The sequence below is a fragment of the Fundulus heteroclitus genome, unplaced genomic scaffold (assembly GCF_011125445.2).
Source record: "Fundulus heteroclitus isolate FHET01 unplaced genomic scaffold, MU-UCD_Fhet_4.1 scaffold_224, whole genome shotgun sequence".
In the NCBI taxonomy this organism is placed as follows: Eukaryota; Metazoa; Chordata; class Actinopteri; order Cyprinodontiformes; family Fundulidae; genus Fundulus; species Fundulus heteroclitus.
The window spans coordinates 139,434-165,852 of record NW_023396636.1 but is presented as its reverse complement, the minus strand read 5'-3'; the positions used below and the strand labels follow the sequence as shown (position 1 = coordinate 165,852).

General features: G+C 41.7%; 1 protein-coding gene across 1 annotated transcript; it reads left to right on the top strand.

The window, feature by feature from the left end:
* The first annotated feature begins 651 nt into the window (after positions 1 to 651).
* LOC118559102 lies at positions 652 to 11,057 on the top strand. Its single transcript, XM_036129829.1, has 4 exons — positions 652 to 667; positions 1,279 to 1,587; positions 2,166 to 2,443; positions 10,893 to 11,057. The coding sequence occupies exons 1-4, from the start codon at positions 652 to 654 to the stop codon at positions 11,055 to 11,057; spliced, it is 768 nt and encodes a 255-aa protein (XP_035985722.1).
* The last annotated feature ends 15,362 nt before the right edge of the window (positions 11,058 to 26,419 follow it).

The following is a 26,419-nucleotide window of genomic DNA, read 5'->3' as shown; positions in this document are numbered from 1 at the left end:
GAGTTACCCTTGCGAATATGATATTCCTACGTTCATCACAGCCCCTGCAGTGAGTGTCAAATTGTGGATTATGTGATTTTGGTGTCTGTGGAGCAGAGGCAAAAAAGGGGTCAAAAATGGATGTTTGACACCTCATAAAATAGACATGCTTTATACGTTTTGGCCCAAATTTGTTGTGGAGCTTTCTCTGTAAAGTAATACAAACTCTGTCAAGCAGAAGTTGGTAGGACCTTCCTAGAGCTACTTCCGGTTAGCAACATGCTAACTGTTAGCCGCTAACATGGTTGTGTTCAGTATCACCGGGTGATGGTACTCTGTTAGTTTGGTCCAAATGCTGTACTAGGAAGTGCCTCAAAAAGGGAGAAAATGCGATTTTGCATGTTTTTTGTTCATGAAGTCGCCATGGTAACTCAAAATGGCGGCTGATACAAAAACAGCAGTTGACTGGATGAAGACGCACATTTTGATATATATACTATGGGGGTGAAAAGGTAATTCTCTAAACTTGCCACATCGGGTTGGGATCCTGCAACCTCTTGACTGCCAGTACCAGACCTAAACCACTGTACCAAAGACCAGCACTATATATGAATATGCATTATGTGGAGTTTAGCTCTGTTTTAGGGGTGGTTTTTGGCTAATTTCGTCGCCATGGTAATTCGAAATGGTGTGAAGTACAAATAGCCCAGTTCACGGCGTCGAGATGCACGTTTTGATATATAGTTTGTGGGTGTACACCCTACGGTTCGGGCTGTATTAACGGTGACGGAAGAAATAATAGGCCCTGCTATGCAAATGCTATGGCAGGCGCCTAATTAAAGGACAAACACTGAGAGTTTTCCTGAGTTTCAGACTGTCCTGCTAAACATTTCTGTGTCTCCTCTAACCTCTAACACAAATCTATCCCATAATTACAGGCTGATGACATGAAGTCACTGAAAACATTTCTCTGCTTTTGACTCATCAGTCGACTGTTTTTCTCTCCTGTCAAATAGGAGACTGCAGTGATGTGGCTCATCATTTGTTTGATAAAAAGTAAAAAAGATTTATCGATAAACATGTTGAGACTTTTCTTCTGTGTGTCGTTTAATGGAGGTTTTGTTCACATTCCTGCTCTCCCAGCATCCATTCTGCAAACTTGTGGTCATAAAATCCTGAGTTACTCCTCGTGACTGAGGTGGTTCTCTCCTGGAGTTTTACTGAGGCTCCATTACTGTGAACATCAACATGATCATTTCTCCTGCTGTCTGTGCAGCTGATCTTTTGTGTTTTTCTCAGTCTACAAGGTGGAGGTGGATTCAGGAGTGGAGTCTGTTCTGCTCCCCTTCAAGACTACAGTCAGTCTGACTGAAGAAGTCACAGTAATGTGGAGAAACAACAGTGGCATGATGGTTGACTGTAATTACTTCAAAGAGCTTCAACTCAGGCAGTATAAAGGCAGAACAGAGATGAAGGAAAATTATAAATCTAGAGACTTCAGTCTGACCCTGAAGAACCCCACAGACAGAGACAGAGGAATCTACACCTGCACCGTCTACAGAAAGGAAAAAATCCTGGCTGAGAAACAAGTACTGCTCAATGTCAAAGGTCAGTACTGTAAATATAGATCACATTTTATTAAATGATAATATCTTGAATAAAACTGGAGGACATGGTGTTTATTCTGAGTCATTAATATGAAGGTTAGATCAAGGATAAATGTTACAGAAATATAATATTTGTTCTAAAGAAACTGATTTAATCAGGAATAGAAACATGATTGATTAGAGATGCTAATAACCAAAAGATATTTCCTGGGTTTTATATAAAATCATTAAATACTCACGAGTACCAGTATCTATCCTTTCCTCCATACCCAGTTCTCCATTCAGGATGGCCTGGAGGGGCTGGTGTCTATAACTATTGGGTGAGAGGTGGGCTACAGCCTGGACAGGTCACCAGTCTATCACAGGACAGGTGGACCAGAATAATCTGTGGAAGATTAGAGATTAAATTAATGATGAGTGTTTAATGTATAGTCATTCAATCTTGGAAATAAAAATTTGAAACGTGAGCAAATGTCTATTTGTGTTTGGGGCTTTATTTCAATCATAAATAGTGGGAAATTAGCATGTAATGTCTCTTTTCTCACACTCTAACCTTCTTCTCTTTCCAACCACATGAAGCTGACTCTCCGATCATCGCCATAGACTTTGGTTCAGGATACAGCGGCTACGCCTTCAATCTAAAACCCAGAGAGGAAGGAGGTGAGACCCAGTTAAAGAGATGGGGTAAAGAAGTTGGACTGGACTCCCCAAAGACTCCAACCTGCATCCTGTTTGATGAAGATAAACAATTCCTGGAGTTTGGTTATAAAGCTAAAACAGCGTACAGCAACATGACAGAAGAAGAAGCTGAAAAACATTATTTCTTTGAAGACTTCAAGAGGAATATCCTGTTCATGGTAAGTAACATTAAAGATCTGCAGCCAGAGCTTCTTCTGCCTTGGATCCTGCTGTGTCCTCTATGTTCAGACCCGTCTTCTCATTTAGAAACTGTGTCACTTTCTGAATTATCTGAGAGTTTAAAGCTGAACTCTGACCCTTCACAGATTTCCTCCTAAAGTCAAGAAAACATGTTTTAACTCTCTGGGTCCCAATAAAACAAATTAAATTAAAACCTATTTCATTTCAGGATCTATTCTAACCATTCCTGAGCTTGTAGTTTTTGTACAATGGCTTAAATTTATTTTATCATTAACAGTTTCTATTTAATTAGTCATCCCCCTCGACAGATAATAATACATTTTTTTTAAATCTAACCAACGTCTCTCTTCTCATTTCGAGTTTTTATTAGTAATAACTTTATAAACGTTATAGTTTCTATTTTTTTCCATTTTCACACTCAGAATGAGGGATTGCTGCAAAGTTAACGGCTCAGTGCAATCAGCTGGATTTCCTTAGACAGAAAACTTTGAATCAGTTGTTTTAATAAACTGAGTGAGTCTCACATGTTGACCCGTGTCCAAGTATTAAAGGAACCGCTGATGGTCCAGATCATGTCAGACTGGAACCATGTCAGAGCCCTACGACGCCTACATGGTTCACATGGAGTGGGGATAACATCACCAGGAGAAATGTTTCCTGGAGGGATTATTCCTGGAGCTGCAGGCTGTGGACAAAGCTGCAGAAACATTTAAGAAACTCATGAAGAAACTCATGAAGAAAATTAAGATCTCATAAATGTTGTAATTAAGTTTTGTGCTGCTCCTCATTAGTTCACTGGATCTAACTTATTAAAAACAGATTATCCTGCTGTCAGCAGACTACAAATGTCACTCTGAAGAGAAATTAATTTCTAAAAATTTAATTGTATCCCTAATTTGGACTTCAAATACAAAAGCTGTAATTTTTTACAAATGTGCATCTTAAAAATTTAAAAACCTTCCAGTTATTTGTCCAGTTTTAACAAGCAAGCCTCATAGACATGAAACTTATTTATTAACACAACTTCTCTCCATAGATAAACTACATTTGGAACATTAGGGATAAAACATAAAGAAACTAATTATTTTAGGCCGTAATTTCCCAGAAATATATTTTTAAAAAAAACAGTCTACAAACAAGAACAAATACGGTATGGAACGGTACGGAACAACGGTATGGAACAAATGTGTTCCATACCGTTTTGAATGATTAAATGAGTCATTTCGGGTCGAACAAAGGTTTTCTCGGCCGCCCTGGTGGTCTGTGGGGGAAATACCGTACTTGCAATTGCAGGAGACCTCGGCCCGCACCCACAGGCTCAGAAGTCTCGTGCGAGAGTCTGTCTTGCTTTACGGCGAGAACTCCATGTGTTTTTGCCCTGCCATTCACTATATGCACGCGCGAAAGCAGCAACAAAGAACCGCGTGTTAACGTCAAATAAACAGCATATCAAGTTTTTTTATTATTATTATTATTATTTATTTATTTTTATTTTTTTTTTAATGTTGGCGAGGCAGCAGCGTGAGTTTGGCGAGGCGGCCGCCTCGCCAAGATAGTGCTGCGGGAAACCCTAAAGTTCATACTTTCACTGTGTTAGTCATTGTTTGTACTGCCGTTTTTTCAACTTTTCGTTGCGTTCGCCTGTCTGCTAAGCTCAAAACAACCGTGCCTGATTCCATAAGTACTACTTGGCAAATAGACTACAATATATCACTAAATGGATAAAGCAAAATCCTTTAGACGAGCCCTGGATAGATATAGAACAGAAAATATGCAATAATATCATGATTTCAGATTTGCCGTTTATTAGCTCAAATATAAATATAAAACGGCATATATGCTTTATATCAGCTCTACTCTGACAGCATGGTGGGAGTTTCTTAAAATGACAAAGTCTACACTTATCCCATGCAGTCGTACACCCATCTGGAATAACCCTGACATCCTACAAAATAATAATATGATAAACTTTACATACTGGAAGAATAAAGGTATTGAATATCTGGAACATTTACTTGATGGAACCGAGTTCATCAATTTTTCCAAACTAAATATGCAATATGGCATTAGTAAAAATAAATTTTTGGAATATGAACAACTTAAATCTATAATTAGAAAAAAAATGTAAGCATATTAAAGGTGGATTACAAATTCCAAGTAATATATTAGAGTTCCTAGATATAACCCCCCCCCCCCCAAACTACTGTCTAAATCATACAGGACACTGACTAAAATAGATGATTCAATATCTCTTCCTATTATGAAATGGGAAGAGGATCTATCAGTCAGCTTTGAACAAGACTTCTGGGCTCAGATATGTCTAAGAACTTTCAAATTGACTAGAAACACCAACTTACAACTAATACAATACAAAATCCTTCACAGAGTACACTACACAGGACAAAGATTATTCAAGATGGGTCTGGCACAATCTAATATCTGTCCACACTGCATAGGCAATCATCCTGATAATTATATTCATGCGTTATGGTTATGCACACCAGTCCAGAGGTTCTGGACACAAATATGTAAGGACTTATCAAAGTGCTTGAGCTGTAAAATTACACCTTCCCCATCAGTTTACTTGCTTGGTAATTTTGAGGAAAGCCCGCTGGGGAATAAAATAGTTTACATGGTTTTCACTGCACTATGTATCGCAAAGAAAACTATCCTCATGAATTGGAAAAGTAAGGAGAATCTCTCCTTATCCCTGCTTTTTTTAGCAGGGATAAGCGTGTTAGAAAATGGATGATGGATGGTCTGGGCTATTTCTTTTTCCTTGCCATCAAGATCTTTGCCAACTGGCGCCAGAAAATACTATTATTGGGCTTTCTTCGTCTGGAAACAAATGTTCACAACACCTTACAGATTGAACGCACTCAGCTGACAATACAGCGATCTAATTGGCTGAGCAGCAAAAATCGAATCACGTGACCTCTCGGACCGGAGCGCAACCGTTTAGATTTTTTATCAGCAATAACTTATTAATGTGCAAGTGAAAACGTGGGAACATTGGTGTTTTGAGATCACTGCTATGTGTAGCAACTTATCCAAGTGCAAGAAAGTTGCCCCCTGACAGTTCATACGAAACTTCTTAAGGAGACGTCCTACAGATTCTGGCCCACGGACTAAGACTCGTTTTGAGGAAACTACGGTTGTAGCTCAGTGTCTGCCTTGCGGTGGTTGCGGAGAGGTGTCTGTTTTGTAGAATAAATCATCCGCCGATGAGTTATTGATCTGGAAAGCCGAATCTGAAACCACCGAAAAACATTTCAGATCCCAAATGTACAGCGTTCTAATTCTTCCGGTCTATTAGCAGCTTCCCTTAAGAGGTCGGACACTGAACGTCTGCCTGCTAAGTTTGAAATTACTAAACAATTCTTTAGTGCGGGGAAAAGCCATGTAGATTGACCGATGCAGTAAAAATGCTAACCAACCAATGGGAAGAAGTTGAGCCCTTAAGACACAGCCCCTCCTCATTTGCATAATGAGGCAGAAATGCATACAGAAATGTAAAAAGGACAGGCAGAAATGTAAAAACGAGAGACATAAATGTAAAAACGGCAAACAGAAATGTAAAAAGGACAGACAGAAATTTAAAAACGAGAAACAGAAATGTAAAAAGGACAGACAGAAATGTAAAAACGAGAAACAGAAATGTAAAAAGGACAGACAGAAATGTAAAAACAACAAACAGAAATGTAAAAAGGACAGACAGAAATGTAAAAAGGACAAACAGAAATGTAGAAAGGACAGGCAGAAATAAATAGCATCGGAGAAATAAATAGGGCAAAAAAATACAAAGAAAGAATAAAACAGACAAAAATATTATAGCATGCACATAAATAAATACCTAAAAAAATAAGTAATTAATAAATAAAGTGGCTAATTAAAGGAGATATATACATTTTGTCTTACTGTATAATTTATTTTCTACCTACATTTATTTGTTTATTATATTTTTGGTGGCACATAATTGTATGCATATTTATTTATTGAGCATTTATTTATTTCTGTATTTATTTTTAATTATGGAAGACTTGGTCCTCCATAAATCTCAGTATCAATCAGTATAGAGATCTTTTGTTGGATCATATTAATCTTGAGACAGCATCTGCATCCACATCTGTTTGATCTCTTTGGGCTCCTTTGATTAGCACTATCACTTAGTGGAATGGGGGGCGGTGGGTTGCTTCCTGCAGGGCGCAGTGGCTGGGTGGAGGGGTTCCTGGGACTCTGGGGGCACTTGGAGTGGGGCGCTTGGTGGGTCTGACTCCAGGGTCTGTTGCCCCCATCTGGGAGGAGCTTGGGAGGCCTACGGGTGGCCCACAGCGCCGCTTGCGGCGCTCTTGGGGAGCTACGCGGTGACGGACGTGAGTTACTGACCTGGTAGCTGTGCTGTCGCTGGGTGGGTCCTGGGTGGGTCTGGGGGCCTGGGGTCCCTGGGGCGCGCCGCCCTCGGGCGAGGGCCCCGGCGGGGCCTTGGGGGTTCCGGTCCGGGGGGTGTGCCGCTTGGGGTCTGGGCCGGCGTGCGCCCGGGTGTAATGGTATCAAGGTGTTACACGATTGTATCTGTTGCTTTATGTCTGTTGGTTGTGCTGTACTTTTTGTGTCTCTTTCCAGGTGATGGAGCAGACAGAGGACGTTTTATCATTCTCTTCCTTTTATCTCTTCTTTCTTTCACCTCTTCTTTCTCTTTTTTTTCTCTTCTTGTTTTTCTTTTACTCTCCTACTTTCCCATTGTAGTGTCCATATAATTTGAAATTCTCCCTGCAGGAATCACAATAAAGCTATTTACACGCACAAATCAAGCGGAGCATTATGGCGAAAGCTGTTTGCTCCACTTGTGAAAGTAAAATCTGTCGAGCTCTATTTGGCATTAAGATATCAATTTTTATTGCCACATTGCTAGACAGGACACTGGGAAGAAAAAAAAAAAAAAAACAACCGCGCCTGGCTTGACGGAGAAACCAGAACAGCTGAGCATCTTTATGACAGTGCACTTTTACTTTCACCCTCTGGGGGGAGCCTCGCTGGAAAATTAACCCCAGTTGCATAGTATACCTTTAACACTTCTTGACACGCTTTGCCCTTTGAACTCTTCTGTTAAAATGAGCGGATCAAGAAAGAAAAGTGCACAGTGAGAGCTGAGAGTTTAATGAGTGTAAATATTTTTCATGAAGTCTGATCATCGCTGTATGTTTGATATGCAGAGAAACGGTCACAGTTTTCAGAGACTGCAGTTTCAGCTCTTTGCTACCCGCAGCTATGCTAGCAGACAGTCAGTAAGAAGGGAGGCTGCTGCTCAGAGGCTGATTTATAAACTCAGCAAAACTTTTTTCATCGACAAACTACGATCCGAGACTGAAGCACCAAGAAAAGTTTTTAGCTGTCATTCAAACTAGCAAAGGCTAGCAAGGCTTTCTCTGAAGGAGAGTTTTTAAAGAATGGCTGAGACAGCAGGTTACTTGTGTTCGGAGAGCAAATATAATTTTGAAAAGATCAGTTTTTCATGCAGAACAGAGACTCAGCGTGGAACTGATTGATGAAGATATAGTGGCGAGTTAAACAAAAAAGTCTTTAAGTTATATTTACTGGCCCTGGATGAAAGTAACGATATAAAGACACTGATCAGCTCCTGGTTTTTATCAGAGGATTAATGACAGTTTACAGAGTTTCTGACCATGGAGTCCCTGAAAGGACAAACAGGGAGAGGATTTATATCACCGGTTGTTTGCTGTCATGGAGAGAATGAAGCTGCTTTATCCATCAGGAATCTCTGTGGACCTGTGAGCAAATATTCCAGTTTAATCATGTCATTAATCCAGTTATAAAACTTGTTAACTTCATACAGTAAAGGAACTTCAGCTTCATCAGTTTATTACGTTTCTGGAGGAAACTGAAGCCGATCATCAGGACCGGATTTACCGCTCTGGTGTAACAAGGAGCTGAGCAGGCTGGACTCAAATGACAACTCAGATTCAGACTGTTTCCAAGATTCGGGTGTTTAATGATGGTCCAAGGGTCGGTACACAGAGAATCAGTCAAAATAGGCAGAGGTATCCAAAAACACTGGGCAGAGGCAGAGTCGTGGCACAAAAAGGTTCAAAAATCCCTAGAAGCTCAGGGAGAAAGAGCTGGAACGCTTGCTGGAATAGGCTAGACGAAATGGCAAGGAAAGAAGTGCACCAACTGCTTAAATACACTGGAGGAGAAGATAGGTAACAGGTGTGATCAATCAGGCTGGTGAAGGGCAGGCAGCAGAGGTGGGGCAAAACAAGTTGCCATGTCACAGTACCCCCCTCCTAACGGCCGGCACCGGACGGCCCAGGAAGATCAGGATGCCGTTGGTGAAAATCCCTCACCAGGTCAAGATCCAGAATATCTCTGGAAGAGACCCATGATCGCTCCTCAGGTCCAAAGCCCTCCCAGTCCACAAGGTACTGCCTCCCACGACCCCTGCGACGTACAGCCAAAAACTTCCTCACTGTGTAGGCCAAACCACCATCAATGAGCCGGGGGGGTGGAGGGGGATCTGGAGGCTGGGACTAAGGGGCTCTCCTTGGCAGGCTTGATGTTGCTCACGTGGAAACTTGGATGAATTCTCATGGATCTGGGAAGGGTTAGTTTTACAGCCACAGGATTAAGGATTTTGGAAATTGGGAATGGGCCGATAAAACGAGGAGCCAACTCACGACATTCTGTCCTTAGTGGGAGGGTACGAGTCGCTAGCCAGACTCTTTGTCCAGGGTGGTACACAGGGCTTGCCACTCTGTGACGGTCAGCCAACCGTTTCTGCTGAGCCGTGCTCTGGAGGAGGGCTCTACGAGCTCGAGCCCATGCAGCACGACAGCAGCGGACGAGGGATAGGGCCGAAGGAACATTAGCCTCTTGTTCTAGGGCAGGAAACATGGGAGGCTGGAAACCAAACACACACTGAAAAGGAAACATGCCAGTAGAAGAGCAAGGCAATGTGTTATGTGCATATTCTACCCATATGAGATGCTTGCTCCAGGTCGAAGGGTTCTGGGATGCCAGACACCGGAGGCCCTTTTCCAGCTCTTGGTTGAGTCTCTCAGTCTGCCCATTCAATTGAGGGTGATATCCCGAAGAGAGGCTGACGGTGGCACCCAGTAGAGAACAAAAGGCTTTCCAGAAACGTGAAATGAATTGGGGACCCCTGTCTGAAACAATATCCTTAGGAAATCCATGGAGACGAAATACATGCATTAACAAAACATCTGCAGTTTCTTTAGCTGAAGGTAACTTGGGCAGAGGAATAAAGTGTGCCATTTTAGAAAATCTGTCCACCACTGTAATAATAGTAGTATTACCCTCAGATGGAGGAATACCTGTAACGAAGTCCAGAGAGATGTTAGCCCATGGTCGGGATGGAACAGCTAATGGCTGCAGAAGCCCAGAGACAGGTCCACGACCAGACTTATTACAGGCACAAATAGGACATGCAGAGACATATTCTCTTACATCTTTTCCTATACCTGGCCACCAAAAACGCTGCCGGACCACAAAAATTGTGCGACTGATGCCAGGATGGATTGTGAGGCGGGATGTGTGGGCCCAGTGTATGACCTGTGACCTCAAGGCTTCAGGGACAAAGAGCCGATTAGGAGGACAAGCTTCAGGAACCTGGAGACCTCTAAGTGCGTCCTTCACTCTCTCCTCAATCTCCCAGGTCACTGCTGCAACTATACATGAAGGAGGCAAAACAGAGGATGCAACCTCTGGACTTCCATCTGGCTCAAATAGACGGGATAGGGCATCAGGTTTTAGGTTCTTGGAGCCGGGTCTAAATGAAACTGTAAAGTTGAAACGGTTAAAGAAAAGGGCCCACCTGGCTTGTCTGGGGTTGAGTCTCTTAGCTTTCTTAATGTACTCAAGATTTTTGTGATCTGTCCAGACCAAAAAGGGGTGTTCAGCCCCTTCTAACCAGTGTCTCCACTCTTCCATTGCTATCTTCATGGCCAAAAGTTCTCTGTCTCCAACATCATAGTTTCTTTCTGAGGGGGACAATTTCCTAGAAAGAAATGCACAAGGGTGGAGTCTATCATCCTTCACCGCACGCTGAGAGAGGACTGCACCTACCCCCAAGTTAGAAGCATCCACCTCCAAAATAAACTGGCGGTGAGGATCTGGAAGAGTGAGGACAGGGGCAGATGTAAACAGTTCTTTTAATCTTAGGAAAGATTCTTGTGCTGCTGAGGACCACTCAAACCGTATCTTGTTTGATGTTAAGGCATGCAAGGGAGCAGCAATGGAGCTGAAGTTGCGGATGAACTTTCTATAAAAATTGGTGAAGCCAAGGAATCTTTGCAGCTGCTTACGGCTAGATGGTGTGGGCCACTCAGTCACAGCAGTAACTTTAACTGGATCCATCTCAATCTCACCTTCTGAAATGATAAAACCCAGGAAGGACACAGTGTGTACATGGAAATCACACTTCTCAGCCTTGACATAGAGTTTTGCATCAAGGAGTCGCTTGAGCACTTCCCGGACGTGCTGAATATGGGTCTGTTCATCAGGAGAGAAAATCAGAATGTCATCAACATAAACAAAGACGCAGACATTGAGTAGATCACGAAGGACATCATTTACTAGGGCCTGAAATACAGCAGGTGCATTGGTCAAACCAAAAGGCATAACTAAATACTCATAATGCCCACTGGGAGTATTAAAAGCAGTTTTCCACTCGTCCCCTGCTCGTATTCTAACTAAATGATAGGCATTGCGCAAGTCTAGTTTTGTGAAAATAGTAGTGTCCTTAAACAGTTCGAAGGCTGTAGAGATAAGGGGAAGTGGGTATCTGTTCTTTATTGTGATCTCATTTAGACCACGGTAGTCAATGCATGGCCGAAGTGTCTTATCCTTCTTTTCGACAAAGAAAAAAACAGCTCCTGCTGGGGATGAGGACGGCCTTATAATGCCTGCCTTAAGAGAGGAGTCCACATAATCTTTCATTGCCTTCATCTCGGGACCTGACAAAGAATATAATCTTCCTCTAGGTAGTGAAGTGCCAGGCAGAAGGTCGATTGCGCAATCAGAAGGGCGATGTGGGGGCAGAGCAGTGGCCTTAGCTTTGTTGAAAACTTCACAGAGATCATGGTAACATTCTGGTACCCTGGAAATGTCAGGATAATCCACTGGGTCATCAACAGGTTTTCTAGAGGGAGGAGTTGGAGCCAAGGAGGAAGGTCTTGAAGCAGCGAAACAAGTTGTTCTGCAGTCCTCGTGCCAAGAGAGCACTTGTCCAGACACCCATTCAATCTGGTGGTTGTGTTTGACCAACCAGGGAAGCCCCAGAACTACTGGCTGTTGAGGAAAACTGAACAGGTGAAAACTCAGGTACTCTGAATGACCATCTGGGAAAGAGAGGAGAACAGGTTCAGACATTTGAGTGACTTGGCATAACAAACTCCCATCTAGAGCATGAGCCTCAAGGGGTCTTTCCAATGGGAACAGTCCTAACCCAAGGTTCTTTGCCAAGGTGGAGTCTAAAAAATTGGCATCAGAGCCTGAATCTATCAGAGCAGAATGGGTGACTGAACTCAGGGATGACGTTAACTTTACTTGTGGTAAAACACGAGAGGGATCAGAATTAAATGCTGTATGACTCACCCGTGCCTTCTGCTTCACTTGTGAGTCAGGCCCTATTACTGGGCAGGAGATCAAGAAATGTCCTTTCTGTCCACAATAGATGCATCTCCGCTCCCTCATGCGGCGCTGTCGCTCCTCCGGAGACAAACGAGTCCTTCCAAGCTGCATAGGTTCCTCCTCAGCTGCAGAGGTGACACCAGGGAATGCAGAAGACTTATTGTTGCTGGGTGAAAAATTAAAGGATGAGCTCAGATGATCCCCCTGGACAGCTGGAGAAAATCTGAGTCTGGGCCTCTCAACAGCTTGCTCCCTCAGCCTCTTGTCTGTCCGGATTGCCAAGGAAATGAGGGAGTCCAGATCCTTAGGAAGATCTAGTGGGATCAACATACGTTTAACAGAGTCCGCCAACCCCGTTAGGAAGGAATCAAATAGAGCTGCATCATTCCAGTTGCTCTCTGCAGCTAATGTGCGGAACTCAATAGCATAGTCAGAGGTGGACCTTCTGCCTTGGTGAAGACCCATGAGGGACCTGGATGCTTCTCTGCCAGCAGCAGTACGTTGAAAAATCTTAGAAAAGGTTTCTGAAAAAACTTTTAAAGACTCACATATAGGTGATCCTCTGCTCCACTCTGCCGTGGCCCAGGCTTGTGCTCTGCCAGTCAGGTGAGAAATCACAAATGCCACTTTGGACCTTTCAGTGGGGTAAGCTGACTTCTGTAACTCAAAGTGAAGACTACACTGGGTTAAAAAGGCTTTACAATCTCCTGAGTCTCCAGAAAATTGTTCTGGTTTGGCAAGGTGAGGCGTGGCAGAACTAAGTGTGTCATCACTAGGAGGAGAAGGATCCACAGAGGGGGTGGTTGACACAGGGCCGGTAACTGTAGAATCATTAACTTGAAAACATTTAACTTGGTCAGATAAAAGACGCAGTTGCTCACCCAGAGAAGCCATTACTGTCTGCTGCCTGTCTGCCATGGCCAAAAGATCCAGGCGGTATTGTGCAAGTTGCTCCTGCTGAGCTTGTAGCCGCTCACCCTGAAGTCGGAGTGCAGTGCGAACAGGGTCTGAGTTGTCTGAGTCCATGTTATGGCCAGTTCGTCCTGTAACAAGGAGCTGAGCAGGCTGGACACAAATGACAACTCAGATTCAGACTGTTTCCAAGATTCGGGTGTTTAATGATGGTAGAGTCGTGGCACAAAAAGGTTCAAAAATCACTAGAAGCTCAGGGAGAAAGGGCTGGAACGCTTGCTGGAATAGGCTAGACGAACTGGCAAGGAAAGAAGGGCACCAACTGCTTAAATACACTGGAGGAGAAGATAGGTAACAGATGTGATCAATCAGGCTGGTGAAGGGCAGGCAGCAGAGGTGGGGCAAAACAAGTTGCCATGTCACATCTGGTATCGGCTGGTTAGGTCTGGACAAAGTGTTCCTAAGCGTGTTGGAGCTGAGAGACGAGATCTGGACATTTTTGGAGTTAGTGGGAGAAATATGATGAATTTCCTGAGCTGAGGGACAAGAACTGACTTTGTGACTTTGATTTGCTGTGGACATATTTTCACACATGAATGAGCTGAACTTAAAACAGGGGAATCAATCAAAGTTTGTTTATAGAGCATTTTCCAACAATTCATATGGTGAACAAAGTGCTTTACAAGCTAAAATACAAAAAAAGATGCTGAGACAAAATAGAAAAAATATGAAAATGTATAACAACAAGATAAAAACTAAAAAGTGTTTGAATGCACAATTCAAAACTATTTTAAGAGCTATATAGAAAAATAAAATCATAAAATAAACAAAGGTCAACAGTTGAACACCTAGGAGGGTAAAGATCAGTTTGTGCACAACATGTAAACACCTGAAATCCTCAAATAAATCTTTCACTCATTTTTCCACGTTAGCCTTGCAAACAGAGGCTGCCCAAAACATGAAAAAAAAATACATCAAATTACTGAGCGACCTACAGAGAATTCTGCCATCAGTTCTCTGGTTTCTAAAGAAAATGTCACTTCAGCTGATGTCCTGTCCATCATCACAAGATCCTGAAGCAGCAGGAACTCAGAAATCTTCAGTCTGACTCCATTTAAAGTTCAACTCTCTTAAACTGAAGGACTTTTATGCTTCACTTAATGAAGCCACGTTTCCAAACCTGTGAAGGACGACACAGAAGATGCTGCTTGGCTCAGCCTACATGTGAGAGCAGACGTTCAGCATCATGAACTTCAACAAAGTCCATCACAGATCAAGTTAACAGACCAACATCTGAGCTCTATCCTGAGATTTACCACAACAAAACTAACTCCAGACTTTGATGCAGTGGTAAAAAGGGAGACCAGCAGCACTGTTCCTGCTGAAAGTGAACGTGATTTCACTACGATGTGGGAAAAAAACACATTTGGAAAATAATTTGTTCAATAAGCCTTGGATATTCATGCTTTACTATCTGTTAAAGGCAAAACCTTTATGCAATGGCTTTACATGTCATTTTTAGTAGTTTACACACATACTTCATACATCTGCTCCTCTGTCAGATTTAAGAACTCACTGTGGCCCACGAGTCAAAAAGTTTGCCCACCCCTGCCCTAGCTGAGGAGGAGGAGGAGGAGGAGGAGGAGGAGGAGGAGGTCAGCCTCCCTGTATCGTGTAGAACAGGCAGTGAAGTCAGCTTGGTAGAGATTTATTTGATTACCACAACCAAACCTCTTACTGAGGAGGAACATTTGGCCTGAAAAACAACAAGCTGAGGTTATTTTAAATAAAATCTGCAGCAATGAGAACTACAGGAAATGGTTTAGAGCAGGGGTGTCAAACATACGGCCCGCATTGCCACATTGCCAGACAGTGTCCTGTCTGACAGTGTGGCAATAGTAATTGTTGTCTTAATGCCAAAAAGAGCTCATCAGATTTGACTTTCACAAGTGGAGCAGTATAGTGCTCCGCTTGATTTATGAATGTGAATAGTTTTATTATGATTCATGTGGGGAATATCTCAAATGATATAGACACTACAATGGGAAAGTAGGAGAGGAAAGGAAGAACAAGAAGAATAAAAAACAAAAGGTGAAAGAAAGAGGAGATAAAAGGAACAGAATGATAAAACAATTATTGAAAAAAACATGTACTTCGTTTAATTGAAAATATGCAGTTCCTATATTGTTCCTATATCGCTGTGTTTTAATTAGCTGATTAAGCTTCAGGTGTGGAAAAATTTAAATAATTTCTTAATTTTTATCTGTTTGATGTATTTTGTCATGTAGGACAGTGTTTTTAAGTTCCAAAAAATGTGAATAAATGTTTTTCAACATTGTACAATCACTGTGATCAGTTCTTATGCATAATGCACAAGTATATGTTTAACTGAGAATTTGAAATTGCACATACTTTTCTTAAAAACGCTGAGGTTATTCATAATATATTGTGTAAAAGTGAAATTAATTAAATATAAAAATCACCATTTATTAATTCTATTTAATCGTGCAATGAGTTTACTCGTGTGGCCCTCTTGAGATCAGATTAAGCTGTATGCAGCCCCTCAACCAAAATGAGTTTGACACCCCTGGTTTAGGCAGTGATGTCATGGACCATTAAATGTGTGAATTATAATGGAAATCATTAATATCTAACAATATTACAAAATCAACAGTTAAACATAAAACAGTTTCTACAGCAGCTTGTAAATCATGTAATATTTATTAAAATGTAAAATATTAATCAACAAACATCTGTATCCAGCTTAGTGACACTGAGGCACCAAGCTTGATGAATTCATTTTAATCTTCACCTCCATATAATAAATATCTGATCAATTCATCACTAAAACTGAATCTTATCTATTTATTGAGAGACAGGCGACGGTCTGTGATCGTGACTAAATGAGGATTTTAAACAGCTTTGATCATCTGAGCTTCTGGACGAGGACTGATCCTGTTTAGCTGCTGCGGTTTTTACACTTTTGTTAACTTTCCTGAAATGTTTCCATTTGTCTACAGACACAAAAATATTAAAACAACCTATTGTTGTTGATGTTTCATCTCTGCTGACTGACCTCATGTTCATGAACATGAGAACTAAAACAAAGGGACTTTAATAACTCTGGGAGGATTTCTATTCATCAGTCTGATTTAAATTCAGTTTAGAGAAGAACTCCAAGAGCAAAGCTCAGGCATCAGTAACAACTTTGTGGAGGAATATAATTTCCTCATTGAAGCATCCTGGTGAACCTGAGCAGCTATTAAGGTCTGGCTGCTTATAAACTCTCCAGATCAGGTCAGAAATTACCAATCCTCCACGTTTCCTTCACATCTTTGCCATCTAACTGACTACAGCTCCTTTTCTGTTGCTCACCTGTCAATAATAATTTACCAGGTAGTTTCACTTTTACTGGGGCCTTACTTTCACAGGTCAAAGGTCATGGTCTGAAGGTCTTTCCAGGTTTCCCAAGATTGTTAAAGGGTAAAGCAGATTAACTTTGTCCTTTGGTCACTGCTGGGAAATAAGGCAACAAATGTTTTCAAGAAGCAGAATAACTCAGAGATTTATGTCAACATCATGTTCTGGTCAGAGGACTGAGGTCAACATCTCAGCTGCTGCTGGAAGTCCCAGCCTCTACATGACAATCAGGAGGAGGTCTGAATGTTTGCTCACTGCTTCTAGATTTTATTATTTTTCATGTTTCCTGTCTGGTTAATTCAGGCATGAAGAAGCTGGTTGCCTCCATTTTCTCCACAGAAGGAAACTCTAGATTCAATCTTAGTGTTATAATTGATTTAATTAAATCAGGACTTTCTCTGGTATCTAAACAGACACATTATTGAAATAGGAACCAGTGTTTAAATGACCTTTAACCTTTTGCATTATTCTTGGTCACTGCATCTAAATTATGGAACGATCTTCTCTTCATATCAGAGGAGCTCAGACCTGGAAAATTTACAATCTCTGCTGAAGACCCACTTCTTTGCTGTTGTGTTTATTTTATCCTGTTTACAAAATTGTGGAAAAGCAGAGACTTCCTTTATAAATGTGATAAATAGATAAATGTGACTTAAAACAGAAACATAAAGCCATCTACAACACATTAGTTTTGTGTTTTAAATCAAAGATAAAAACAGAGAATCCAGCTTTGATCAGTTTTTCAAACCAGTAAAATCTGTTTGTTCGTCTTTAAATCTGTTATTCAGGCAGAAAAACCTGACGGAACAAAATAACAGTTTCTGTTTGGACCGGCTTTAAGATTGCAGTAGTTTACCATTAGTAATCTGACAAACTGACCTGTTCATGAATGCAAACTAACAAAATGAATCTATTCCCAGTACGACTGGTCACAGGAAATCACAGCAGCTAACAACTTCTTCAAGGAAATGAGGCCCCTGGAGGTTTTCACAGAAGTTCTGAGGTTCCTGAAGGACGATGCTCTGAAAACCATCAAACACCATCCAGCAGGAGGAGAGATCTCAGCCTCTGACTTCACCTGGGTGCTGACTGTTCCTGACAGCTTGAATGATCTTCCTAAACGGCTCATGACAGAGGCTGCTGTTCTGGTAACATCATGATTTTAAGAGTCCAGCAGCTCTGAAATGTTCAGAAGAATCAGACTTTTTATTTCTCCTCCAGGCAGGTCTTGTAGGAGAAGACACTGAAGACAAACTGGTGTTTGCTCTGGAATCAGCAGCAGCTTTGGCCTGGTGTTTGAAGCCTCCACCTGATGGCTTCATCACACAGAACCACAGCAGAACCTCCCAGGATCAACCTCCAGAACCAACAGGCGCTGGTACCAGCTGTAACGGTACTGTCTGGATCTATAAAGTCTGTCATACAAACATTCACCATAAAACAAGCTTTGGTCTGAATTATTAATGATCTGTTTGATCCTGTTGATGCTGATAACGTCTGTTAATATTTAAGTTTTTGTTACATTTTTGTTCTAAATGTTTCAGACCATCAATCAATTTATAATCAAACATAACCTGAATAAATACAAATCATCACTTAATTCATTACTAAAATAATATAAAGGTATCCAAACCAATCTGTGTGTGTAAAAAGTAAATTTCCTCCTAAATCTAATAATAATCTCGACTCAAAAACCTTTTTTATTTTCTGAAAATAAATCTTTAAATCTCTGAGGAGGAATTTTGTTCCACTCTTGTTTGCAGAATATTTTTAATTCAGCTTCATTGGAGGATTTTCCAGCAGGAGTCGATGTCTGAGGTTATTTCACAGCATCTTAAACTGATTTCAGTCCAGACTTTGACTAGGCCACTCTTTTATTAAACATCAGAGTCAGACTTGCTGCTTTGCTTCAGTTTCTCTTGAACCATCAAAGACTTTCACAGAAATCTTGGGGATCAATCAGACTTTTTGTGGGACGGGTCTTTGTGTTCTTTTGGACCAGCAGTGGTTCTGGCCTTAAACTCTCCTATGGAGGCCATTTTAGCTCAGTCATTAGTATTTATCTTTAATTAAAGTTGTTTATATGTGTTTAACGTCTTTAGTTCATATATATTGATGTTCTGGTTCTGGCCACGGGGCGTTTGGGGTATAAATACGTGGGCTTAGGGAAGACCAGGATGCTGGTGGTGGTTCTGTGGTTTTCTACCAGTCTGTCAGTCAGTCAGGCGTCTGTCCAGCAGTCCTGCAGGAGTCCTAGCAGGAGAGGCAGCAGGAGGCCTGGGACATGGACCTTGATGTTTGTCTGCTAACTGGGAATCAAACCGACACACAGAGCTGCATTTGTATCTGGACTTCTGTACTGAGTCAACCAGAACCCCCATAATGCATCAAGATATGATCTGAGTTACATTTGCCTTCAGGTTGGAGGCCGATCAGCTGGAAAGTTTGCCTCGCCCTCATTGTGTCTCACAGACGTAACGATTTCTCAGGCAAAGCAGGGAGAGATGAGGAGAACTGAGAACTGGACCGAGGCTTTATTAGGAACGACAGACCACTAAATAACTTGCTGCCTCCATGTTCAGAGCAGCCATTGCTCTCCTGTAGTTTACTCCCAAGCTCCCCCTGGTGGTGATAATGAACATAACCACGTTGCATTCACAGCATCATGTTTTAGTAGATATAACAGAGATCTGAACACTACAGTTTCCTCCCTGTAGACTGAACATGAACTCTGATTTTAACATGAGTTCTTGAAGCTGTTCTCCAGTTCTTTAAGTCCAAACGTTGAGCAGCTCTAATATTTATCCTCAGATGCTCCACGCCTCTTGAACTCTGAACAGTTCCTGCATCAGTCCTGACTTTGCTGCCTTTCCTCAACAGCAACACTTTCTGTGTCCGTTACATCACTGAGTGGATCAGATGAGCAATCCCAGTTTAATGCAGATTTGATGCAACATCTTCTGGAATCCCACACTTCCTTTCTGCCTCTAACGTTTCATTCACACGTCTCTTATCACATGTTCCATTTACCATCAGCATGTAAGTTACAGGACCCAAAACATCAGGAACTGCTGCATCAAGAATTTCTCTCCCTGCTGTAGTTTCTCAGCAGGACTGACTGACCCACAGAGAAGCTCCTGAGTTTCCTTTTGTCCTTTACAGCTCTTTGGATGCTGTGCTGGTTGGGAAACCTGAGAGAGTTCTGGTTTAAGCAGAGAGAACCTGGTCATGGTGCCGTCACCACAGACAGGTGTGGAATGAACTTTCTATAGAAACTCAGCAGTGAGAGAAAGGATTTCAGTTCTGTGATAGTTGTAGGTCCAGCTGCTTCAGCTATGGCTTCATTTCTCTGTCATTGGGTGAATTCCCTCTGCATCAGTAACATGTCCAGCTATGAGACACTAGGCTGGAAGAACGCACATTTTCCTGCTTTAACCCTCAGGTTGAGCTTCTTTAACCTCTAACGCCTCTTCCAGGTTTCTCATGGGGCTTTTGGCGTCACGTCCTGTGATCCAGATAACAGAGAACGCCATCTAAACCCTGAAGAACCTGGTCTATCAACTCCTGAAACATGGCAGGAGCTCTTGTAATTCCATCAGGAAGTCAGTTTACTGATCAACCTTCTGTGTGTTAATATCCATGTAGTGTTCAGCTCTACCTGCTGATCTGCCTATCATAGATCCACCTTTGTGAAGTTCTCACCTCCAGCTGGTTGTAAATAGATCCTGTGGTTCTGGAATAGGATCCTGATCCACTTCCAGCAGAGGGATGATTGACTCTTTATAATCCCCACAGATCCTGACTGATCCACTTCAGGAATGTTCAGTGTGGGTGTCGCCCGTTCACTGTGATCAACAGGAGTTATAACTCCATCTGCTTCCATCTGGATTAACTGAGTTTCAGCAGCTTCCTGAAGGGCATAAGGGACAGAACCGGGTTTATAAACTAGCTAATGGTCCCTGGTATCACTTGTAGTTCTGTTTTAAAACCAGTGACCTTGCCTAGAGCTCACATACCTCTGAGTATCTGTTCCATAACTCCTCTAAACTCTCAGTAGTTCCTCCGTTTACAGGAGACCAATCCAGCTTCAGCTGTTTTATCCAGTCCCTTCCCAGGAAGGCTGGGCCATTTCCTTCTACTAGCAGCAGGTTCAGTGTGAGATTAGTGCCTCTGCAGCTCAGTCACAGGAAGTTTACCTTTCAGCCTCAGTGACTGTTGGCTCTAAGGTTTTAGTTCACAGGTTCAGCTTTTTAAATTTACTCTTGTACGGTCTCTCAGATTTCACAGAGACAGCAGCTCCTGCTTCCATCTTCAGCTGCTTCCCATTAACCCTTACATTCACATAACAAAGTTTATCAGTTTCTGCTCCACATTCAGGACAAATGTTTGCTTTTCCAGTTTTTCCAGTGAACAGTTCAACACTAAAGTTAATGTTTGGTTCTGATTCACAAAGTCTGGAACAGAGTTTTTCTTTGCAGAACTTCCCTTCTTTCAACTTGACACGTAGAGCTGTCAGCTTCTCTGGAGGATGGTGGATGTCCTGAACATGTTCATGTGTCCTTGTGTCCATCCCCTGTGATCCATCGTTGTCCTCTTTCTGGACTGGAACCACTTCTGATGAGGCCTCTAGATGTCTGGTCCAGTCTGCTGGCTTGTCTTGTTGCCTCTCTGGTCGGGAACAACAAGGTTTTCCAACGTGTCCTTTCTTCTGACACCCTCTGCATTCTGCTTCCCTGAATCAACATTTATCTGTCACTTTTCAGTAAATCTGTAACAAACCTTCCTGGTTGCTTCTCCTGTTTGTACTCTGATCTGGAAATGGAAGGTGCTCTGAGAGATCTGTGACCATTGCTCTGCATTTTGCTTTGTTCCTTCATGGACCAATCCCTGATAATAAGCTGACCTGGCAACCCAGATTGATAATGTGTAGCTCTCCATGTTCTGCACATTAATCTGGACCTGCTGGTTCTGATCCATCAGATCCATTCAGGGAAAGGAGGGACATTCAGCAGAAAGTCCTGAGCTGATTGGTCAAAGCGACACCTAGTGCCCGCCTACCAAAGGTTGGTTTTAGCCATGATTAGCGCTAAAACTCAATTAATGTGCCGACATGTTTGTCCTGAAGCTAAATAAAATGTTAATGTTCCTTAAACTCAATTCAATTCAATTCAATTTTATTTGTATAGCGCCAAATCATGAAACATGTCATCTCAAGGCACTTTACAAAATCAAGTTCAATCATATTATACAGATTGGGTCAGATTATACAGATTGGTCAAAAATGTCCTATATAAGGAAACCAGTTGATTGCATCAAAGTCCCGACAAGCAGCATTCACTCCTGGGGAACCGTAGAGCCACAGGGAGAGTCGTCTGCATTGTACATGGCTTTGCTGCAATCCCTCATACTGAGCAAGCATGAAGCGACAGTGGGAAGAAAAACTCCCCATTAACGGGAAGGAAAACCTCCGGCAGAACCGGGCTCAGTATGAACGGTCATCTGCCTCGACCGACTGGGGTTACGGAAGACAGAGCAGAGACACAACAAGAGAGACAAAAAAGCACAGAAGCACACATTGATCTAGTAATCTGTTCTACATTAGATGGTAGTAGCGGGTGTGCCGTCTTCTCTGGATGATGTCACAGTTAACAGAACGCCAGACCAGGTGTATCTACTATGAAGAAAAAGAGAGAGAGCAAAAAGTTAAAAGCTGAAATGACGACAGTCATTTCAATGTAATACAATGCAAAACTGGAGAACAGTAGACTGAAGAACAGTAGAAATCAGTAGAGTGAGAAAATTAGACCCTGATGTCCTCCAGCAGCCTAGGCCTATCACAGCACAACTATAGAGATAGCTCAGGGTATGAGCCACTCTAACTATAAGCTTTGTCAAAAAGGAAAGTTTTAACATTAGTCTTAAAAATAGATAGGGTGTCTGCCTCACGGACCAAGACTGGGAGTTGGTTCCACAGGAGAGGAGCCTGATAGCTAAAGGATCTGCCTCCCATTCTACTTTTAGAGACTCTAGGAACCACCAGCAGACCTGCAGTCTGAGAGCGAAGTGCTCTGTTAGGAACATACGGGGTAATCAGAGCTCTGATATATGATGGAGCTTGATTATTAAGGGCTTTATACGTTAGAAGGAGAATTTTAAATTCTATTCTTGATTTAACAGGAAGCCAATGAAGGGAAGCTAAAATTGGAGAAATATGATCCCTCTTGTTGATTTTCATCAGAACTCTTGCCGCAGCATTTTGAATCAGCTGAAGACTTTGAACTGCATTTTGTGGACTTCCTGATAGTAAAGAGTTACAATAGTCCAGCCTTGAAGTAACAATTGCATGGACTAGTTTTTCAGCATCACTCCTGGACAGAATGTTTCTAATTTTGAAAAAAGGAAACTCTGGAAATCTGTTTAATATGGGATTTAAATGACATGTCTTGGTCGAAAACAACACCAAGATTTTTAACTTTATTACCAGAGGCCAAGTTAATGCCATCCAGATTAAGTGATTGATTAAGAACTTTATTTTTTGAAGACTCTGGCCCAAAGATTACAACTTCTGTCTTGTCAGAATTTAAATGCAGGAAATTTAAAGTCATCCAGCTTTTGATGTCATCAAGACATGACTGCAGTCGAAGTAACTGATTGGATTCATCAGGATTTATGGATAAATATAGCTGAGTATCATCAGCATAACAGTGGAAATTAATCCCATGCTGTCTGATAATTTTGCCAATCGGAAGCATATATATAGTAAATAGAATTGGTCCAAGGACTGAACCCTGTGGTACTCCACAAGTGACCCTAGAGTTTGAGGAAGATTTATTATTAACATGAACAAACTGGAATCTGTCCGACAGATAAGATTTAAACCAGCCTAATGCTTTTCCCTTAATCCCTACAGTATGCTCAAGTCTTTGTAGGATAATATTGTGATCAACTGTATCAAATGCAGCACTGAGATCTAACAGGACAAGTATAGACACAAGTCCATTATCTGAGGCCATGAGAATATCATTGGTGACCTTCATCAGAGCTGTTTCAGTGCTATGATGAGCTCTGAAGCCTGACTGAAACTCCTCAAGTAGGTCATTACTTTGTAAATGTTCACATAGTTGATTAGCAACTACTTTCTCAAGAATTTTAGATAAGAAAAGAAGATTAGATATAGGTCTGTAATTTACTAACTCGTCTTGATCAAGAGATGGTTTCTTAAGTAAAGGTTTAATAACAGCTACTTTAAAAGCCTGTGGTACATATCCATTTACCATGGATAGATTAATCATGTCTAAAATAGGACCACTGATCAGAGGGAATACCTCCTTAAACAACTTGGTTGGGATTGGGTCTAACATACAGGTAGAAGGTTTAGATGAAGCTAAAATTTTAGATAGCTCAGAAAGCTCTACTGCTTTTAAACAGTTCAGACACTGCGCAGGTTCTAAGGATTCCTCCAATGCTGCCTCACTTACTGAGGACGAGATAATCATGTTTGGGAGGATGCCAATTATTTTATTTGTAATGGAATCAATTTTATTTATGAAGAATCCCATAAAATCATTACTGCTAAGAGCTAAGGGAATGGATGGATCAACAGAGCTGTGGCTCTGGGTAAGTTTGGCAACTGTACTGAAGAGAAATCTAGGATTATTCTTATTCTCCTCAATTAATGATGAAAAATATACTTCTCTAACTCTGCGAAGGGTCTTGTTATACAACAATAGACTGTTCTTCCAGATTAGGTAGGATTCCTCTTGGTGTGTAGAGCGCCATTTTCTCTGACCACCTTTGATCAACAGCTGTCCAGCTAAAACAAAAGCCAGCAGCTCAAAGCGCTGACATCCCACAAAGTGTCTGAGCCCAAATAAATGTTCAGTAAAGTCCAAACTCAGTACGCAGCAGCAGCCAGAAATAGAAATGATCATCAAACAGCTTTATTGACATTAAGCAGAAGCTATATGACATCACTGCCATGTTGGTTCAGCAACATATGAGCTCTGTGTTTCCTCCAGAAAACATCCTGTTGTTGATGGAGACCCTCTTCACTACAAATCATTAATCAGAGCTTCTGAGAACCGGGAGGAAAAAACATCCAACTGGACTGTTTGCACTTTCTAGAACAATCCACCAGGGGGCAGCCTAGAGACCTTGTAGCTGCCAGCATTTACCATCAGAGCTGAGTTTTCTCAGAGCTAAAAGTTCTCTGTGTGAACATTTCGGAAACTAATACAGAATTACACATGAATATATGGATACATTTAACAACTGGACAGTCATTAATAATGAGGAAAAATCACTACAAACATTTTCCCTGTTTTTAAAGTGATGCTTAAATCTGACAGAACATAATGACACAGATGAAATAACTGGATTTACCATCAAATATGAGGAACTTCATCCTAAAGCTACCAAATAAAATGAGAAATGGAGAAATGTGGCCTGAGACTTGCAGGAGAAAAGAGGTCAGAGAGTTATTCACTGATCTTGTTGCTTTCATTGAAAAAAAAGTTAAAGTTGCATCTGATCCATTTATTATTATCCTGGACCAACAACAGACCAACTCTAAAAACACTAACAGCAGCTTTACAAAGCAGAAGAAAACAGGAAGTAGTTTTATTACAAATGTTACTGCAGTGAAGAACGAATGAATACCTGGAAATGAGAGAAAGTACAAAACCCACAGCTGCTTCTAATGACTCCTAAATAATAATATAAGTGAAAAAGGTTTTAAGTTAAATGAGAATGGACACAGCGATAAAGTGAACTTTATTAAGGTAAATTAATGTATTTTGGTTGTTTAAAACTGGGACACATGAGCAGAGACTGCAGAGGTCTTCAGGACGGTTCTGGACGTCACTGAGGACATCTCAGTGTCCACATTGACCAGGAAGCTGCAGGATGGTCCTCCAAACGTCCACAGCATCCTCTGAGTACTACCTCCACAATGACTCCAAGCTGTAGCCATATCAGGATGATGATGATGATGATGATGATGATGAAGATCACTCAGTCCTTTCTATCATTGCTGTCCAGGTCAGGAGTCCAGAAACTAAGACAACTGTGCAGATTTCTGCATTTCTGGACCCGGGCAGCAGAAACACATTTTATACAGAAAGTTTGACCAGAAAACTGCTGTTGAAAGACAAAATAACAAGGATTCAGTTGTGAACAACGGGACATAAAGACATTATGAGAACAAACATCATCTCTGGTCTACAAGTAGCAGCACTTGATAAAAATGGTTTCATTGAACCTCCAGACGTTACGACACAATAAATAATTCCGGTTTCAAGGTGGAACGCTCCACAACTGGAGGATGGAGTGGCCGTACCTGCAGCCCCACAACATGGATGCTGATGGAGGTTTGCTGATTGGCAGAGAAGCTCCTAAAGTAAAGGAGCCGTGGAGCTGATGAAGAGTCAGGACGAAGGCCCAGATGCAGTCTGGACCAAAGCTGGACGGCTCAATGGTCCACTTCAGAGTGAGAGGAACCAGACAGGCTGCCCTGCTGCCACTGCTACTAGGATTTCTGCTGAACATCTGGAAACAACGTTGACTGAACAATACCATCATGACTTCAATGAAAAAACATCACAAGAGCAGATTGAAACGTCCAGAGAAGAAATCAAGTTTCTGAATATTATGAACAATCCAGAACAATGAACTGATGAACATTATTGGACTGACTTCCCCTTTAAAGCTGAAAACTGCATCTAACCAGTGAACCTCTGGACTGCAGAGCAACGTCTTCAAGGCTGGAAGAGAAAGTTTGAGAAGAAGAGCTTCAAGAAGGATTACATCTCATTAATGGAGGACCTGATCTGTGATGGATCTGCTGAAACTGTTCCTGATGATCACTGAATGGACGGTGGAGGAAAGGTCTGGTATCTACCCCACCATGGTGTTTATCACCCAGAAAAGACAAACTGGTTGTTTCTGATTGAGCT

Coding starts and splice junctions, on each gene's coding strand:
- LOC118559102 (XM_036129829.1), top strand. Junction 1,588..2,165: donor AGTACTGCTCAATGTCAAAG/GTCAGTACTGTA, acceptor AACCACATGAAG/CTGACTCTCCGATCATCGCC. Junction 2,444..10,892: donor AGAGGAATATCCTGTTCATG/GTAAGTAACATT, acceptor GATAAAACCCAG/GAAGGACACAGTGTGTACAT.